The 19,434-nt window shown below is 39.5% G+C and overlaps 1 protein-coding gene across 1 annotated transcript in view; it reads left to right on the top strand.

The window, feature by feature from the left end:
- Positions 1-1,022: 1,022 nt before the first annotated feature.
- CASP8AP2 (caspase 8 associated protein 2) overlaps positions 1,023-19,434 on the top strand; it is a 42,411-nt gene continuing 23,999 nt past the window's right edge. Inside the window, exons 1-3 of the mRNA XM_046676849.1 lie at positions 1,023-1,160; positions 14,135-14,217; positions 18,150-18,218. Of these exons, the coding sequence (XP_046532805.1) occupies positions 14,163-14,217; positions 18,150-18,218 (124 nt within the window). The 5' untranslated portion in view covers positions 1,023-1,160; positions 14,135-14,162. The remainder of the gene's footprint in view (positions 1,161-14,134; positions 14,218-18,149; positions 18,219-19,434) is intronic.

Raw genomic sequence — 19,434 nt, 5'->3', positions numbered from 1 at the left:
AGCATCTCAAATCCTCTTTCTCAAGGCCAATGGATCTTAATAATGCAAATCAGATCATAACCACCCCAAGCTTAAAATATTTCAGTGGTCCCTCATACCTCATCATTTAAAGGTAAATTCCAAGCTCTTTGACATACATGTAGCTTTTCAAGTTCTGACCCCTGCCTCCCTCTCCAGCCTCACCTCTCACTTTACACTCCAGCAACAGTGAACACCTTGTATGTTGCACACCCTCTATTTCCCCAGTCTCTGCTACCTGGAATGCCTACCTGACTAACTTCTCAGAAGCGAAGCTGATTGGGGGAGAATGTAGGAAGCCAGTGTTCACCCAGAACATATTCTTTCCAATGGGAGCCTTTTCAAAAAATTTAAAAATATTAAGTTGATACGACAGTTGCAAGTTGTTAAAACGGACAAACAGGAGGAAATGGCAAGGGATCGAGATCAAGATTAAGATCTCCAGATGAGGTAGCAGAGGAAGCCGGCTTTGCTTTACTTCCCCACCATTCAACGGTGCAGGCTCTGTGTCTGGAGACTAGACTCTACTGGCTTTTCTGGTTCCTGCAGGTTCTGTAAGACAATTCAGGTATTCTACCCTCTAAAAAGCTCTCCCTCCCACTTCGCTGGATTGGTATCCTCTCCTCAAAGCTCCCAACACCTTGGGCTAAGTTGTCTTCCTATCATCCAGGAAAGTGAGGGCAAAGAACAGCGCTTATTCATCGTTATCGAGCCAGCGCCCAGCATTCGGTTGATACTCAACAGAATTTATAGAATAAACGACTAAATAAACGACAGGGCCTTCTCAGAGCTTACTTTCCCTTTCCTTAAAGAACTCGGACCCAATCCCTACCTCCGCCAAGGTCCCGCCCCTTCCGTAGTAAAGCCCCGCCCCGTCTCCGTCCCCGCCAGTTCAGGCCCCGCCCCTTTCCCTTAAACCCGGTCGAAGACTACGGGAGTTTGGCGCCAACCGTGTTTTTTTCCCCCCTCCCAAAGGCGGGAACTAGTTATGTGCGCCGCGGCGTGCTTTGCGTCTGATCTGATTGGCTATGGGCGCTCAATCCCGCCTCCGCGTTCAGATTGCGGCCTGGCATTGGTGGGCATGCCAGGGAGACCTCGGTGTCCAGAAAGGAGCCCGGGCTACCTTGGGCCGGGCAGGGCGGGTAAGTTGTTGTGGGGGTCTGGTCCGTGCCGGGCTGACGGAGAAGAGGTTGCAAGGCGCGGTAGTGCCCCGAGCGAAGGCCGGCGGCGTTTGGGAAGCCAAGGAGTCGCAGGGAGCGGCGGAGTCGGGTGTGTGGGGGGGGGGGGGCCTGCTGATGTCCAGGGCCCGCAGGTATCCGCGTTCCCGCTGCCCGGTGCAGCTCTTGGGCTCGCACTCAAGTTCCTCTGTGGTCCCTCGGGAGGGTCCAGGCGGGGGCTGGGAGCGAGCGCACGTCGGAATTGCCCTTTCGACCGCTGCTCTCGCCCCTCCCCCGCAAAACCCAATTTCATCTTGGAATGTAGTCTTAAAGGCTTTCGGATGGGATTCTCTGGAGGAATGGGTTTTTCCGAAGTGTCAGGTGGTCCTTGAGGTTCGTTGTTTCCGGTGGTCATTGACGTTGGTTGTTTCGGAGACTGCTGTGCCCTGAGAAGTTGTCTTGATCTCCACAGCGCCTAGAACCGTACCTGACACACAGTAGGCCCTAACGCAGATGCTAATATAGAATTCACAGAATCTAGGATTTGTGCGTCAGGGATCAAGTTGGCATTGACTCGGATTCTTCCCTGGTCTTTCCCATTCTCCACAGCTCCAGCTCCAAACTTTTCACCTGTCCTCAAGGCCCCTGCCCCATCTCAGTCATTGTCTCCTTGATTGGAGGGGGACAGAAACTCTCAGGGCAAGAATCTCCCCACTCTCACCCCAGTCATCTTCTAGCGTTTCTTGCCATTTTACAAGAGATGGCCTTCTTTCAAAAAAATTGTACTTTTCTCCCTAATGAATCTTCTTGATTTTGTCACCTGGCTTTAGAGACAGAGCTGGGATCTCATTTCAGATCTGGCACGTAATAGCTGTTTGACCTTGGGGCAAGTTTGTTAATCATCTGTATCTGTTTCCTCATCTGTAAAATGGGAAAAAGAGTAGTATGCATCTCATGGGACTTTTGGGAGAGTTTAAAATAAGTTAATAATATATTTCGTGCTTTTAGGTCAGTGCCTGGCACATAGTGTTCAGTATATGTAGTGTTTATTGTTATTTTCCCCTTATATGTTCTTCAGGAATCTTGCAGTGTTAGATTTGAGCCTAAAAATACACTATCCTGCTCCCCTGGCTTTTTCCTGTTTTTCTCTACCAATGCTTACTTCATTCCCTCAGTTTGTTTTTTTTTAAAGAAAACTTCCTTTAGACTGTCTTTTTAAGACATTGTCCTATCACAAAAGACCAGCTTTGTTTTCATGTCTGAATCCATTGGAATTGTTCCTCAAAAGATTATGAGTGAGCTTGCAACTCTTTTCTTTCATCATCATGGTTCTCAACCGTTAAAATTTTGCCTGTACACTTTTCATAGGTGCAACACTCCTATCAGTAGCACCTCTCATTATATATCGAGCTCCTCAACTGGGAGAAGGTGAGAGCAAGTGTGAAAAAGCCCCTCTTCCCAAGAGATTCTGATACGTAATCCTTCTCTGCTCCCTTCTCCCTTCCTTTCCAGGAGAATCACTGGCCTTTGTGATTTCAAGAGAGTAATCTCAACTATGCCAATTATGTCTTGTCTTCAGTCCTACATACTCCAGTTTCCAGGAGTCTATAGATATCTTCGTTTGGATGTCCTACAGATAATTCAGCACATCTTCTTTGGTTCTCCATTTCAGTTAAAAGCATGTACTACCTTACTATCAAAGCTAGAGTAAGTGTCTTTAATAAGTTGGGAATTTCATTTATTCCCAACAATTTTTTTTTTATTACCTGCCAACCTGCCAGGCCCTATGCTGAGAGCTGGGGATGCAACGGTGAACAGCACAGAGCCAGTCCTGGTCTTCATGAAGCTTACAGTCCAGTGGCTGGGATGGACATTTCTCCAGGAATTCCACAAAAATGTAATCATAAACTGAGAAGAGGCCATGTAGAGAAAGGAGACAGTGGTATAAGAATATATAACAGAGTGCCTAACCTAGTGGAGACAGATGATAGCCAGGGAAGGCTCAAACATTACTTAAACCAAAAAATCAAAGGTGATTTAAGTGAAGATAGAGCTTTGAGGAAAGAGCACTGCTTGCAGAGGCCCTGTGGTGGGAGGGAACAAACAGCATGTTCAAGGAGCTGAAAGATTGCTGAGGAATGGGGGAGAACGATGCAGACTAACACTGCAGGGTGGGCAGAGGCCAGGTCACTCAGGGCTTAGTAAGCAGAATTGTGACAAAATTTGTTTTTTAACCTAAAATCAGCAGGAAGCACTGAAAGGTTTTAAACAGAGGAGTGAACCTGATCAGATTTGCAATTTTGAAAGACAGCTCAGGCTGTGGTTTTGAAGTGATCAAGAATTGACATTTGAATACGTTTTCCATTAAATCTTTTTGATTCTGCCTTGGAAATCTCTCAGATCTGCTTCTTGTCTTTATTCCACTTCTGCTAACTTAGTCATACCCTTCAGTGTCTCCTGCACTGTTTTAATAGTCTTTTCTGTCTCCCTTGCCACTAATGTTTTCTATACTCTTCTTGCTAGAGTTAAATTTCTGAAATGCAGATTTCGTTATGATATTCCCCTGCTTTAAAAACCTTCAGTGCTTTCCCCATTCCCTGCTGGATGAAGTCTAAGTATCTTAATTGTGTAATACGTCACCTGATTTTTCTAAAATCTCATTTCTTAGGTTCTAATCTGTGGGTATTCACACCCAGACTTGCTTGTGAGCTCATGGATAAATGTGGGGAGATGGTGTCAAGAATTGTGTTTGCAATTCAGGAGCTCAGTTTCATTGAACCTTGGCATTTTGGAAACCTTGGGATAGTGAATGATGGGGCTAGAAAGGTAGGTACCAGTCCATATCAAAGTAAGGAGTTTGGACTTATTCAGTAGACATTGGGAAGTAAGGGAAAGCAGGAAGTGATATGAGCAGGACTGCTTTAGAAGAACTAACTCAGCAGTTGTGTGTAGCATGTAATGTGGAGAGAGGAGATAATTAGATAGCTATAGTGAGAGATGGAAACAGATTCAGATGGCAAGAATGAGCGTAAATGGGAGAAACATTGCAGAGTAGCGTTAGTAGTCTATTAGGGAATGCTAGTGCTACTCAAGGAAGTAGAGATGTCAGGAGGGGACAGATGTTGATGGAAAGATGATCTTTTTTGGTTTTGGACTTGGTAAGCTTGGACATAACAGCAAAGCGTTTATTAACTTTGACATCTTAGTACTGACTATTGGTTTGTATTTTAGTACAACCATTTCCTAATTTTCTTTTTTTTTTTTAAAGATTGGCACCTGAGCTGAGATCTGTTGGCAGTCTTTTTTCTTTTCTTTTTCTTCTCCCCAAAGCCCCCCAGTACATAGTTGTATATTTTAGTTGTAGGTCCTTCTGGTTGTGCTATGTGGGATGCCACCTCAGCATGGCCCAACGAGTGGTACTAGGTCTGTGTTGAGGATCCAAACCGGCGAAATGCCATGCTGTTGAAGCAGAGCGCGTGAACTCGACCACTTGGCCACGAGGCCAGCCCCAAATAGCTCCTAATTTTCAAGCACTCTGAGGGGGCAGCAGAGGAGTCTTTAAATGTGATCTGATACCCTTACTGTGGCAGTACTTGCTCTTTATCCTCTACCTGCTTGTGTTTGCCCATCAAGTGTTTAACCCAAAGAGATAAATTTTTTTTGCAGTTCTAGAAAATAAGACATTGATGTCCAGGAGTTCATCACCTTAGGAAAGTATTCAACTACATTTTTTTTTCTCCCCAAAGCCCCAGTATATAGTTGTATATCCTAGCTGTAGTCATTCTAGTTCTTCTGTGTGGAATGCCACCTCAGCATGGCTTGATGAGTGGTGTGTAGGTCGGTGTCCAGGATCCAAACTGGTGAACCCCGGGTTGCTCAAGCGAAGTGTGCAAACTTAACCACTTGGCCAAGGGGCCAGCCCCTCAATTACATTTTTGTAAGTGCCCAGTAGCATTTAGAGCTAGTTAAGTGTTATTGAAATTGTAGTAACCACAGTTCTGTGAAATCCTCTTTGTGAGCTTTTCGTGGTAAATGAGACTGTAAGATAAATTTGTTTTGTTTAAGCCACTAAATTTGTGGTAATTAGAGCGGCAGTAGGAAACTAGTACACTCAGTCATGCTATGCATATTTCATTTACTCTAATAGACACATGTGGCTAGTAGTTACCATATTGGACAGCTCAGATATAGAACATTTTTGTCATCATAGAAAGTTGTACTGGACAGCACTGGTCTAAAATAATAGTTCTCAAAGTGTGGTCCGTGGGCCAGCAGCGTGGCCTGGGAACTTTTTAGAAATGCAAATTCTGAAACCTCAACCCAGATCTACGGAATCAGAAACTTTGGGGATGGAGCCCATCAACCTTGTGTCTTAGCTTCTCCAGGTGTTCTTGAAGCATGCTAAAATCTAAGAACAACTTCAGAGAGCAAATGATTGCAATAGAGGTTGCTCAGTGTAATAATAATGCATTCAGTGTGTCAGTAGAATAAGGGAATGGGGATTAACTATGTCAGTAGAAAAGCGTCTTCTCTTTTATGGTAGCTGGGTTTAGGAAGGGGATGAGCAGTCCAGGTAGAGAAACAGAATGAGCAAGATATTGTGGAATTGAACTACATGGCCTAGTGTAGAAGCTGTAGGTACAGACATTTCTGCTCTAATACTATGTGCATTCTTGAAAAACCTTTGGTTCTGCAACTCACAGAGTTTATGGGAAAAATAGGGGCAGAATACTCAAAACCTATCTACCCATGTTACTAGAACACCAATAGGAACAATAACAATTTTAAAAGATTGACATAATTAAGAAGACATGTTAAATTCCTAATAGATAAATGTCTCAGTAAATACAGGTCTTTTTCTCAAGAAAAAAGAAAGATGAAGATAGCTTGATGGAGTGAGAAATAAGGAAGGATTGAGGCTGTTGATGTGTGGAGACAAGAACAGAGGGACATAAACCTCAGAGGTTGTAGGTGTAGGGGCAGTGGAAGTTTTATGTGAAATGTTGTGAGGCAGACTGGATGGCTGTGGCTCACTCCCTTATGTTTGGGTCCCCCAAACCGCTACAAAGATTGAGGAAGACCATGCTTACACTCTTGCAAGACAAAGCCTGTTGCTGTACTGAGATGAGGAGAGGACATGATGGGCATCTAGGGAAAGGACTTAATATACAGGACTAGATTCCTTCAGGGCTGTCTGCATTTAGCTGCTATTAATTAATGGTGCGAAGCTTTAACAGCCTGGGCAGAACTCTGAACCAACGTAATTTTGGCATTATACTGACATCATTTCTCTATTTCTCAGTAATGTGTACACTAACTTGCATTGTAGCAGGATGTGCTATGGTGGTACAGAATCTGTCGTGTGGCCAACTAGGGTAGGTGAGGGGAGTAGTGTGAGATAGTTGGAAAAGTAGTGATAGTTATTTCTGGAAAGGCCTTGGGTTCTGTGCTAGGAAAGCTTAACTCAGTAATATTGTTTTGGGTAGTTTTAGGAAGATTTCTGACATGGGAGTGAAACACAGGCCAGATATAAACAGGATTAATTTTGGCTTCAGTGTGGAAAATGGTAAGAGGAAAAAGATACTGGTAGTATGAAAACTAGCTGTGAGATTTTTATAATAATTTTTTTGGCCTTTTTTTATTGAGGTAACATTAGTTTATAATATTATATAAATTTCAGGTGTACACCATTATATTTTGACTTCTGTGTAGACATCATGTTCACCACTCAAAGACTAATTACCATCTGTGACTGTACACATGTGCCCTATTACCTCTTTCTCCCTCCCCCCTCCCCCCTTCCCCTCTGATAACCACCAATCTAATCTCTGTATCCATGTGCTTATTTGTTGTAGTTTTTATCCTCCAGTTATGAGTGAAATCATACAGTATGGTATTTGACTTTCTTCGGCTTACTTAGTTTGCTTAGCATAATACCCTCGAGGTCCATCCATGTTGTTGCAAATGGCAAGATTTCATCTTTTTTTTTATGCCTGAGTAGTATTCCATTGTGTATATATACCACATCTTCTTTATCCATTCATCTGTCGATGGGGACTTAGGTTGTTTCCAAGTCTTGGCTATTGTGAATAATACTGCAATGAACATAGGGGTGCAAATATCTTTTCCCATTCATGTTTTCGTGTTCTTTGGATAAATGCCCAGAAGTAGAATAGTTGGATCATGTGGTAGTTCTAGTCTTAATCTTTTGAGGAACCTCCATATTGTTTTCCATAGTGACTGCATCAGTTTACATTGCCACCAGCAGTGTATGAGGGTCCCTTTTCTCCACACAGTTAAGTTCGCATGTTCCGCTTCTCGGTGACCCAGGGTTCGCCGGTTCTGATCCCGGGTGCAGACATGGCACCACACTGCTTGGCAAAAAGCCATACTGTGGTAGGTGTCCCACGTATAAAGTAGAGGAAGATGGGCACGGATGTTAGCTCAGGGCCAGTCTTCCTTGGCAAAAAGAGGAGGATTGGCAGTAGTTAGCTCAGGGCTAATCTTCCTCAAAAAAAAAAAAAAGGTAAATTTGAGAGACTTAAAAATTAAATCACTAAGAATTTGTGACTGCTTGAGAATGAGTTTGGAGAGAAGGAAAGAGTCAAAGATAACAGAAGCTCATAGCTGAGAGTGAATTTAGGCAGGAGATGATTGATTGTTGATACTTCCTATATCCAGGCATTTACGCTGTTTGATTTTTTCCATGATTATGCCTTACATAAACATTCTTTTCATTCTCACCCTCTCCATCTTGAGTTAAGTCTTATCATGGACTCTTAGAGCAGCCTCCTTCCCAGTTTCTTTTCCTATACTTTTGTCTTTCTAGTTCATTCCACACATTAATCTTGCTATTTCATTTCTTTATACCAGTGTTTCTAACTCAAACATTCAGTGCTTCTCTCTTCTGAAAATTCAGGACCAGACTCCTTGGTCTGACATTTAGTATCTTCTGTTTGACTCTAAAGAAATTTGTCATTCTGTTTTTTTTTTTTTTGAGGAAGATTACCCCTGAGCTAACATCTGCCTCCAATCCTCTTTTTGCTGAGAAAGATTGGCCCCGAGTTAACGTCCGTGTCCATCTTCCTCTACTTTATATGTGGGATGCCTGCCACAGCATGGCTTTGATAAGTGGTGCCATGTCCACGCCGGAATCTGAACCCGTGAACCTGGGGCTGCTGAAACAGAGCACGTGAACTTAACTGCTATGCCGTTGGGCTGGCCCCCAGAAATTTGTCAGTCTTATCTCCCAATCCTGTTCTATCTGAGGTCCGTTCCAGCTAGGCTGTTTCATTTATAGTTCTCCATGTGTGCCTTTCCTCCAAGGTTAATGGTGTTCTAATTTGGAATCTACGCATCTCCCCAGATACCTCTCACTCCTCTATTGATAGGCGAGTCCTTCCTCTACAAAGCAAGTCATCAGCAATGTGTGTGCTTTTATTCTCCACACCTTTGCCAACATTTGGGAGTGGATAGTGGCTAGAAGAGGGCGTGAGGAGTACTTCTAGGGTGCTGGTAATGATTTGTTTTTTGATCTGAGTGGTAGTTATATGGATGTGTTCAGTTTGTGAAAAATCAGAGGACTGTATACTTATGATTTGTGCTTTCTTCTGTATTTATGTTATACTTCAATAAAAAGTTTACTCCCTCATCATCAAAATAAAAGATGTCCTGACTGTGCTAGGCCCTTTGTACTTCAATTTGAATTTTATGATCAGCTTATTAAATTTGACTGGAATTGCTTTGAGTTTATAGGTAAAGTTGGGGAGAAGTGCCAAATTTGATGTTGAGTTTTCCTATATATGATTGAGATATATTCTGTCCTGTATTTAGACAGAGGTAGACTGCCTGCTTTTGTAAACAGAGTTTTATTAGAACCCAGTCACACCTGTTTGTTTACATGTTGTTTGTAGTTGCTTTTGAGCTACAGTGGCCAAGTTAAATAGTTGTGCCAGACGAGATGGACTGTGAGCCTAAAATAGGTACTTTCCGGTTGTTTAAGAAGAAAAGGTTTCTAGACCCCTGATTTAGATCTTTTGTTATTTTCTCCATAAAGGTCTTGGACATTTTGTATTAGATTAACTATGTACTTTATGGTTTTATTGTTGTAAATAATATCTTTTTATTAGCTATGTTTTAAAACTCTTTGCTAGCATATAGAAAAGCTATTGCCTTTTTTTTTTTTTTTTAAAGATTTTGGGGCCTGCCCCAGGGTTTCACCGGTTTGGATCCTGGGCGCGGACATGGTGCCGCTCATCAGGCCATGTTGAGGCAGCGTCCCACATACCACAACTAGAAGGACCCACAACTGAAATATACAACTATGTACTGGGGGGAATTTGGGGAGAAAAAGCAAAAGAAAAAAAGAAGATTGGCAACAGTTGTTAGCTCAGGTGCCAGTCTTTAAAAAAAAAAAAATCTCATTAAAGATTTTATTTTTCCTTTTTCTCCCAAAGCCCCCTGGCACATAGTTGTGTATTTTCTTTTTCTTTCTTTCTTTTTTTTTTTTCAAAGATTTTATTTTTTTCTTTTTTCTCCCCACAGCCCCCGGTACATAGTTGTATATTCTTAGTTGTGGGTCCTTCTAGTTGTGGCATGTGGGACGCCACCTCAGCGTGGTTTGATGAGCAGTGCCATGTCCGCACCCAGGATTCGAACTGGCAAAACCCTGGGATGCCGGTAGAGCACTCGAACTTAACCACTTGGCCAGGGGGCCAGCCCCCCATAGTTGTGTATTTTCAGTTGTGGGTCCCTCTAGTTGTGGCATCTGGGATGCCACCTCAGCGTGGTCTGACGAGCGTTGTGTGGGTCCAGTCTCAGGATCTGGTCCCGGGCTGCTGGAGTGGAGTGCAAGAACTTAACCTTACATCGCTGGTCCGGCCCCCTTTGCCCAGTTTTGATGTCTAGACTGTACTAACTTTATAAAATTATTTGTCTCTTAGCCTTTTTTTCCTCATTCTCTTGTCTTAAATCTATTATGTTTTCTCTCTTCTTTAAAGGTGTATTAGAGAATTTTCCTGTAAAACTGTCTGGGTTTAGTCATTTCTTTATGAGTAGATCTAACTACTATATCAAATTATTTAATCATGCTAGATATGTCTTTGTTTTCTATTTCTTCTTGAGTCAGTTTTGGCCATTATGTTTTTCTGAAAAACTGTCAATTTCATTGAGCTTTCAATAGTATTTCAATAATTTAATCTCTGCTATGTATGAAGCTGTCTCTCCTTTTTTATTCCTAATGTTTCTGCCTTCTTGCTTTTACTTGATTAGTTAAGCCAGGCATATGCCTATTTAATTTGTCTTTTCAAAGAGCCAGCATTTATTGTTATTCGTCTTTATAGTGTTTATTTCTTTGTATTAATCTTTGTTCTTTCTGTGTTTCTTTCTTTGGGTTTACTTCGTTCTTTTTCTTTTTTTTTCTTTTGCTGTACAAAAGAAAATTTTTTTCTTTTGTTTGTAAATTTTCAAAGGAACTGGGGAATTTGAAAGTGCATTGTTAACTTCGAGTTTTATTGGTCTTGATAAAAGCACTTCTGTGGTATTTGTTGAAACTTGCTCTATCTTGATAGATAGTCAGTTTTTATAAATGTGCTTGAAAGTAACATCAGTTCTCTTAATTATTGCATGCAGGGATATAAAATCATCAGATCAAACCTGCCAATTTCATATTCAGAGCTGTGTCTCTAAATTTCTTTAACTGCTTGATCAGCATAGCAAAGTGTGTTAAAAATCTCTATTGTGACTGTTTACCTGTATTGGACAGGATCCAATAAGGAGGCAAAAACTACGTGGTAATTTGAAAAGAGAAAGCTTAGTGTAACGAATTATTAACAGAGGATTGGAGTAACTGAGAATTGGTTAATAAGAGTTAAAGATAACTCTAAAGAACATGGGAATAACAGATATAGGGAGCAGCCACCATCTCTAGAGTTGAGATAGATCATCCAAAGAAGAGCTGTCTTCCCCCTCATTGGAAAGAACTGGGGCTACCTGGATGGTGGAGAAGTTGCTAAGTGCCTTGCTGGTGACACTGCTTTGAATCTGACAGAGGAGGTGCATAGGGAAGCTCCTGGATGCTACTGGCTGTCAAGTGCTGGGGGATCCAGGAGTTGGAGAAGCTGCCATCTCCATGAACCTGGCAGGAGAAAGTGTATCCTGCAGGAGCCTATTGTAATGGAAACCTCATTTATAGGAGGCAAGCATGTAGAAAAATTGTGCCCTGTGGGAGCCTAGTGCTGGAGAAACTGTCTGCTGCAGGAACCGAATGCTGGTGAAAGCATGCTCTGCAGGAGCCTGGCTAGCCAGGGTCACTGAAACTAGGAAGAGAAACCTCTTTGGCAGTGTCCCTCCAGCAGTCTCTAATGACAAAGCTTAACATCGTGCCAGTTAGCAAAAGAGAAATATTTACAAAGCCCGTCTCCATTATCACAGAAGGGTGCATTTGGAATTGAGAGGCATGATAATTGCCACAGTTCCTTTAACTTTTTATGTATACATAGTGAGAAACCACATATATAACTTCTTTTGATGACTTCTTTATATTACGATATATATTATTCTCAGAAATAACTTTGAAGAACTTTTCTTTTTGTTGAGGAAGATTTGCCCTGAGCTAACATCCATTTCCAGTCTTCCTCTTTTTTTGCTTGAGGAAGATTTGCCCTAAGCTAACATATGTGCCAGTCTTCTATTTTATATGTGAGTCACTGCCACAACTGATGAGTGGTGTAGGTCCGCACCTAGGAACTGAACCTGAGCCGCTGAAGCATAGTGCACTGAACTTAACCACTAGGCCGGCTCATTGAAGAACTTGTAATGCAACATGTCATATGACTAAGAAATAAGCAGTCACTTTCTCTTAAATTTATGAGCAATTTTTTTGTGTGTGAGGAAGATTGGCCCTGAGCTAACTTCTGTTGCTAATCCTCCTCTTTTTGCTTGAGGAAGATTGTTGCTGAGCTACCATCTGTGCTAATCTTCCTCTGTTTTGTGTGGGATGCTGCCACAGCATGGCCTGATGAGCGGTGCTAGGTCTGCGCCTGGGATCTGAACCTGTGAACCCTGGGCCACCAAAGTAGAGCGTGCATACTCAACCACTATGCCACCGAACTGGCCCCTATAAGTAATTGAAAAAAAATACCTTCTTTGGTGGGGGGCATAGAGATTAAGATGTGGAGACAATGGTCCCACCCACAAACAAATGGAGAAAAACTTAAGACATATGAGGGACAAAAGATCCAGGATTTGTCGGGACTTTTATGTTTATTTCTTAGTTTTAGCTCACTAGGCCAAGTAGAATTTTTTTTTTTTCAGGTAATTCCTGCCAGTAATAAAAATTAAACCTGTGAAACAACACGCAGTGAAAACTTTTGGTCTGTTTGATCTGTGTTTAACCAGATCATTAGATTAGCTGATTTCCATTCTGTAAAAACGCCGTTGACTGATGCTCCCCACTCCACACGACAGTTTCTAACTAGTAGTAGATTACTCTTAGGAAGCCTGAGTTTCTGCCCCACCGGTTGAATTTTGCTTTACCAAGAGTCAGTTACATTATTTGCTAAATATAATCAGGCCATTTGTACCTTTTGTTATTATTGTACAGTCTATATTATAACAGTTAATTAATCAAATCAGCTTATCGGAGAAAAGGTTGGAATGGCAATGTGGGGAATGAAGAAGGAATGAAGAAAAAAAGATATATACCTTAATTTTATTTAACAGAGTGACATAAATTCTCTCTCTTGTGGTAGAACCATGGCCATTTCTTTGAATGTGAATCCAGTGATTAGAGTTCTGACTTCTTTCGTGCATAGATCATACCCATAAGACATTATTATGATTTGCAGCAGTTTTTTCATTAAAGTGGAATAAGAACTTAGATACTTGTGAATCCTTCTGAGTACAGGCTAGATTTCTTCTTCCAGTACTTTGGATTATTTCACCTTCACTTGATTTGACAAGCAGTTATGTATGTGTCTTGCTACTTATGAGTCTTTCCAAAGCACTCGGCCTAGTTTTCACTGGAAAATTACCCTTTGGTAATGTGATCTTTCATCATACTATTATTTAGAAAAATAAGGAAACACACATAGTTTGATTTGGTAATAAATGCACCTGGCTGTTGGTAAGTGTATATCTCAGTTGGTGGGAGCAGAAATATGCAGGTGCAGGTACCCTTAACGACCCCCAGTAGCCACAGTGGCCATAATTCATTGACCATAAGCAGCATTCCTCAGGTTTTACTGGCAGAATGGAGAATGTCATATAATTCTGATTTTTTTTTACTGTTTTAGATTTTTATGTTGCTTCCAATCTTGCCACTACAAACAGCACTGCATTAAATATTCCTGTACACATATTTTTGTAATCATGTGCTTGTATATCTGTAGAACAAATTACTAGATATGAAATTGTTGGATCAAAGAGTATTTAAAAAGTATTGATAGCCATTGCCAAATTGCCTCCATGCAGCTTGTTCAGTATACATTTGAGTGATGTATGAGAGTACTTCTTTTCCCACACCTTTACCAACCTAGTATGGTATCAAATTGTTTGCTGTTTGCCTGTCTTACTATCTTACTGATGAAAACATGTGTCTGGAGTCTCTAAGACCACCCCCAGGTTTGATGATTTGCTAAGAAGACTCACAGAACTTACCATATAGTTGTACTTATTTAATGGCTTATTTTAGTATAAAAATTAATTTCTATTTTTGTCTAATTTATAAAATTAATGTCATTTACTTCATGACACGGCTTAACCATACCAGCAACTTTAAGGTTTTTGTCTTAGAGAGTTGGCTTTTGGAAAGTGTTAATCTTTTTTTGAAATCACAGTAGTGAGAGAACTTATTCAATATATCCAAATTTGAAAGTTGCTTTTTAATTTAAAGCTTGCTTTATTCTCTGAATTGTGAGGTTGATTTTAATAGTGGAAAATCTTTATGTTTGGTACTTTAGATGGCGACTATCAAAAGGAAATAGGATCATGGCAGCAGATGATGACAATGGTGATGGAACAAGTTTATTTGATGTCTTTTCTGGTAAGAGCTCATTTTAATTCTTTCTAAATTTATTTATTTAATTACAAAATCATTTACTAATTCTTATTGAAAAAAACTGTCATTATGAACTTTTTATCCCCACACGTAAATGAGTCAATACAGTAAAGTGCCTGGCAGATAGGAAGTGCTTAGTAAATCTGAGCCTCTTAAATGTAGTAAAATTAGCAGCTTTGCCAATAAAAGTGGTAATGACTTTTATTGTCATATCCAAAAAAATGTGTTTGTTACTCTTGAAGTTAATGCTACCCGTAGGTGCGGTCCTGCTTGTTTACTCTTGTTCAGGGAAAAATTGACAGTCACAGTGAATGATTAGTTTGCGAGAGATAACTGAGACCTGGTGGTAAAATAAGCTCATAGGTTACAGATAAGTTCAATAATATGCAGAATATAAATGTCCAAATCCTGACATAATATTTATCTGATTCTTTTGTCTTGTTATATTATCCCAAGCAACCTCATTAAATTTTTTGAGATTATAGATGTATATTTATTGACTAGAATTATGATTACTCTGTTATAGAATGAAAAAGGCAGTTGTAAAACATGCCTAGTAGAATTCCATTTTTGCTTAAAATATATGTTTTTTTAAAAGTAATATTCATAGATATGGAAGAATTCACACGAAATATGGCCATCATAACCACTCTGGGTAGTGTTGTTTTTTGGTGTTACTTGTTTTTTGCTGATGTAGTTTCAAATTGTTACACTGCTATGTAATTCTCTGTTTCTTTTTTTGTAAGGAAGATTGGCCTTGAGTTAATATCTGTGCCAATCTTCCTCTACTTTGTATGTGGGATGCTGCCACAGCATGGCTTGATGAGCGGTGAGTAGGTCTTCGCCTGGGATCCAAACCTGTGAACCCTGGGCCACTGAAGCGGAGCGTGCAAACTTAACCATTATGCTACTGGGCCAGGCCCTGTAATTCTCTTAAGATAATCTTTTTTTTCTTTGAAAAATTCTAAGCCAATAGAAATGTTGAAAGTATAATATAATGAACACCTTTACTTTTCACCTAGATTCACAGTTAACTTTTTTTAATTGAGGTAATGTTTTATAACATAAATTTCAGGTGTACATCATTGTATTTTGATTTCTGTGTAGATTATATCATGTTTGTCACCCAGTGACTACTTACCATCTATCACCACACACACGTGCCCAGTCTCACAGTTAACTTTTATTACATCTGCAGCTCTTATTATTTTGAAGGACGAAACTGTATCATTAATCTTGTTTGCTGGAAACGGCTGTCTTCATTTCTACATGTTATTGTCTCTCAAGTTCCTGTCCATGTGTGTACATGTTTTGATAATCACAGCCACAGCGTGTGTTTTGCTTTGCATTTTACTTTTTACCACTTAACAGGATTTCACAAAAATTTTTATTGCTTCCTATAACATTTTTGTAATTGTCTTTTATTTGTTTGGAAATAATTTGAAACTTAAAAGTTTCAAGACAGCATACAAAGAACCTTTTACCCAGTTTCTTCCCAATTTACCTCTCGTTAATTTTTTTTTTCTGAGGAAGATTCACCCTGAGCTAACATCTGTTGCCAGTCTTCCTCTTTTTGTACGTGAGCTACTGTAACGGCATGGCCATTGGCAGACAAGTGGTGTAAGTCCGCTCCTGGGAACTGAACCTGGGCCACTGAAGTGGAATACATTCAACCACTAGGCCACTGGCGCTGGCTCCCTCTTGTTAATATTTTATACTAGTGGCTTTATCATCATACACATCCTCTCTTTTGAAATACATGTACACATCCACAATTTTTCATGATTTATTAGAGAGTAAGTGGCATACATAACATATTTTACCCCCAAATACTTGTGTGTATTTCATAAGAAAAAGTTGCTTTTCTTACATAACAATGGCAGTTATCAATTTCAGTAAATTTAACACTGACACAGTACTTTTATTTATAAATGCCATTTTCATTCCAATTTTATCAGTTAACCCAATAGTGTCCTTTATTATTGTGATTGGATTTAGATTTATCATTTTAATATTTCATTTTAGTTTGTCTCATCAGATTTTTTTTTTCTGATTTTCTTGCCTTCTTTCAAGTATTATTTGAATATATTTGAGAATTTCATTCTAATTTGTATATTAGCTTTTTGGCTATACCTCTTTGCATTATTTTTTAGTGGTTGCTCAAGGGATTGCAAAATACATCTTTAACATTTTGCAGTCTCCTTGTTAGTATCATACCTTTTCACCTAAGATGTAGAATCTCATATGTGTGGTTACATTTGACCTCCATCTGTCCGTTTATGTTAAAGATGTCATAAACTGTACAATACAATGCTTTAATTTTTACTTTAAACGATTCTATATATATTAAGGAAATTAAGAAGAAAAATTAGTCTTTTATATTTACTTAATTATTTACCATTTCTAATTCTTCTAGTATCCCTCTAGTATCATTTTCCTCCCTGTTCTCTGTTTTTTCTTCTGGGACTCCAGATATATAACATGTGAAAACTTTTGGTGATTATCCTATAGGTTACTAAAACTTTTTTTTTTCAATTTTTTCCTCTCTGTTCTTCAGGTAAGTTCATTTTTATATCTATCTTCAAGTTCACTGGCTCTTTGGTCAAGCACATTCAGTGAATTTTTTTTACATTAGATATGGTAGTTTTCAGTTTTAGGATTTTTATTTGGTTTTGGGATTTTTCTTTGTTTCTTTTGTTTCTATTTCTCTGCCAAGATTTCCTATGTAGTAATTTTGGATTGCATTCTGGACATTGTAAATGTGATGTTATAGAGACATTGGATTCTGTTATATTTCTCTAAAGAGTGGTGGTGTTTTTAATTTTAGCAGATATTTAACTTGGCTGAACTTAAACTTCTGTCTTCCCTATGGTGGATAGCAGCTGAAATATCTGTTCATATTCTTTAGCTTTAGCTGGACTTTTGGAGTTGTAACCTTTACTTGTGTAGTTTGGGGGTCACTCAGAGATTTGGGGGCACAATTTGGGGAGTCCCCTCTGTGGCGCTCTGAATTTCCTCTCTTACTTTCTATTTGCTGTTATCATTCCCAAAGTTTTTTCTCTGGTTCTTCAAGCTATTAGGACTAGGGGTTTCCATCTGAGTTTTCACTGCCCAGTTTTAGGGCTCCGACTAGGGCCTATATTTCCACAAAAAAATTGTTATAAAAGGGGGCTAGGGAACTCACGCAGCGCTGTTTTCTTCTTTCAGATGTTGTCTGCCTTCCAGTTTTTGCCTGCTGTGGGCTGCTCTCTGCATTTTCAGATGGCTTTTTTTTTTTAATTGACTTGTAATTTATATATAACATTATATGAGTCTCAGGTATACATTGAAATGATTTGATATTTATATGTATTGTGAAATGATCACTACAATAGAGCGTTTGACTGCAGATAGCTTTTGATATTTTGTTTAGAGTTTATAGTTGTTATCTGCAGGAGAATTGATCTAATAGAAACTACTCTGCTATTCCTCGAATTGGAGCCTTCTCACTAGTATATATTTGAAGGTGAGTTTTTAAGTCTAAATCTGAGGTAATCGAGTCATAAATCTGTGTGCTAAGATCTTCCTGTTTATAAGGATGTATAAAAACTTCTAGGGGGCTGGCCCGGTGGTGGAGTGGTTAAGTTTGAGCACTCTGCTTCGGTGGCCTGGGGTTTGCAGGTTCAGATCCTGGGTGTGGACCTACACACTGCTCATCAAGCCATGCTGTGGTGGCATCCCACATACAAAATAGAGGAAGATTAGCAACAGATATTAGCTCAGGGCCAATCTTCCTCACCAAAAACAAACAAACAAACAAAACAAATAACCCCCCCAAAAAACTTCTAAACAGTTTCCCTTTTTGGCACAGAGTAGGAATGGAAAAACTTCACTAAGTGCATGAAGTCAGTTTTAACTAGTCTTTGATTTTCTTGCAGCTTCTCCTCTTAAAAATAATGATGAAGGTTCTTTGGACATATATGCTGGGTTGGACAGTGCTGTTTCTGGTATGTAAATTCTATAATAAAATAGTTTCATTTTGTTTGGTCAGTCCATTGGAAGTGTTTATTTTATTGTTACAAAATCTTGGCGTAAACTACTGAACAATCGGCCCATTCTTTCACATGATTACACTCAGGTGATTATTTTTTTGCCCAAAGCTTGATCACTGAAACAAATTAGCACTCAGGTTTGTTATTCATTTAGCTCTCAGATTTAATTGGACCTTGTGCAAAAATATTTTGTACCATTGAAAAGCAGCTGGTGGTGGTGTCTATACATATATTACTGGCCATACTGTCACAGGTTACATGACGTTAGAACTTTTGCAAAGGGTGGTTATAAATATTTTTGAATGAATCAGTGAGAGTGTGATATGCAGAGTCTAATGACCTATCCAAATTAGAAACCTTTTCCAGAATCATATCTCTGAAAGCTTTGAACAAATATGGTCCTCACACCTGATTTGTTGACACAAACGTTTTAGATAAATTGGTTTTCCAACTCTTACCTGTGAAATCAGTATAGATTTGGATGAAATTGCAGGAGATGGCAAAATGTATAGTCCTTTGAGTTGAAATGGAATGTGACATCAGAAATCTTAACATGTATTTTTTCCAGTGTTATTGAGATATAATTGACATATAACATTGAGTAAGCTTAAGGTTCAAGGTGTTGATTTGATACACTTAATTTATTGCAAAATGATTACCACTGTAGCATTAGGGAACACCTGTATCACATCACATAATTACCGTCTCTTTTTTGTGGTGAGAACACAAGATCTACTCTCTTAGCTACTTTCAGTTATATAATACAGTATTATTAACTGTAATCACTGTGCTGTACATTAGATCCCCAGAACTTAGTCTCTTATAGCTGGAAGTTTGTACTCTTTGATCAACATTTCCTCTTTTCCCCCACCCCCAGGCCTTAGTAACTACCATTTTAGTCTCTGTTTTTCTGCTTTTGGCTTTTAAATTCCACGTATAAGTGATATCGTACATTATTTGTCTTTCTCTGTCTGACTTATTTCATTTAGCATAATGTGCTCAAGGTCCATCCATGTTTTCGTAAATGGCAGGATGACCTTTCTCGTGGTTGACTAATATTCCATTGTATTTGTATACCTCATCTTCTTTATCCATTCATCTGGTGACAGACACTTAAGTTGTTTCCATATCTGGGCTGTTGTGAATCATGCTGCAGTGAACATGAGGATGC

This window comes from Equus quagga, chromosome 11, assembly GCF_021613505.1.
Source record: "Equus quagga isolate Etosha38 chromosome 11, UCLA_HA_Equagga_1.0, whole genome shotgun sequence".
NCBI classification, from domain to species: domain Eukaryota; kingdom Metazoa; phylum Chordata; class Mammalia; order Perissodactyla; family Equidae; genus Equus; species Equus quagga.
This window is presented reverse-complemented; position numbering and strand designations above follow the sequence as displayed.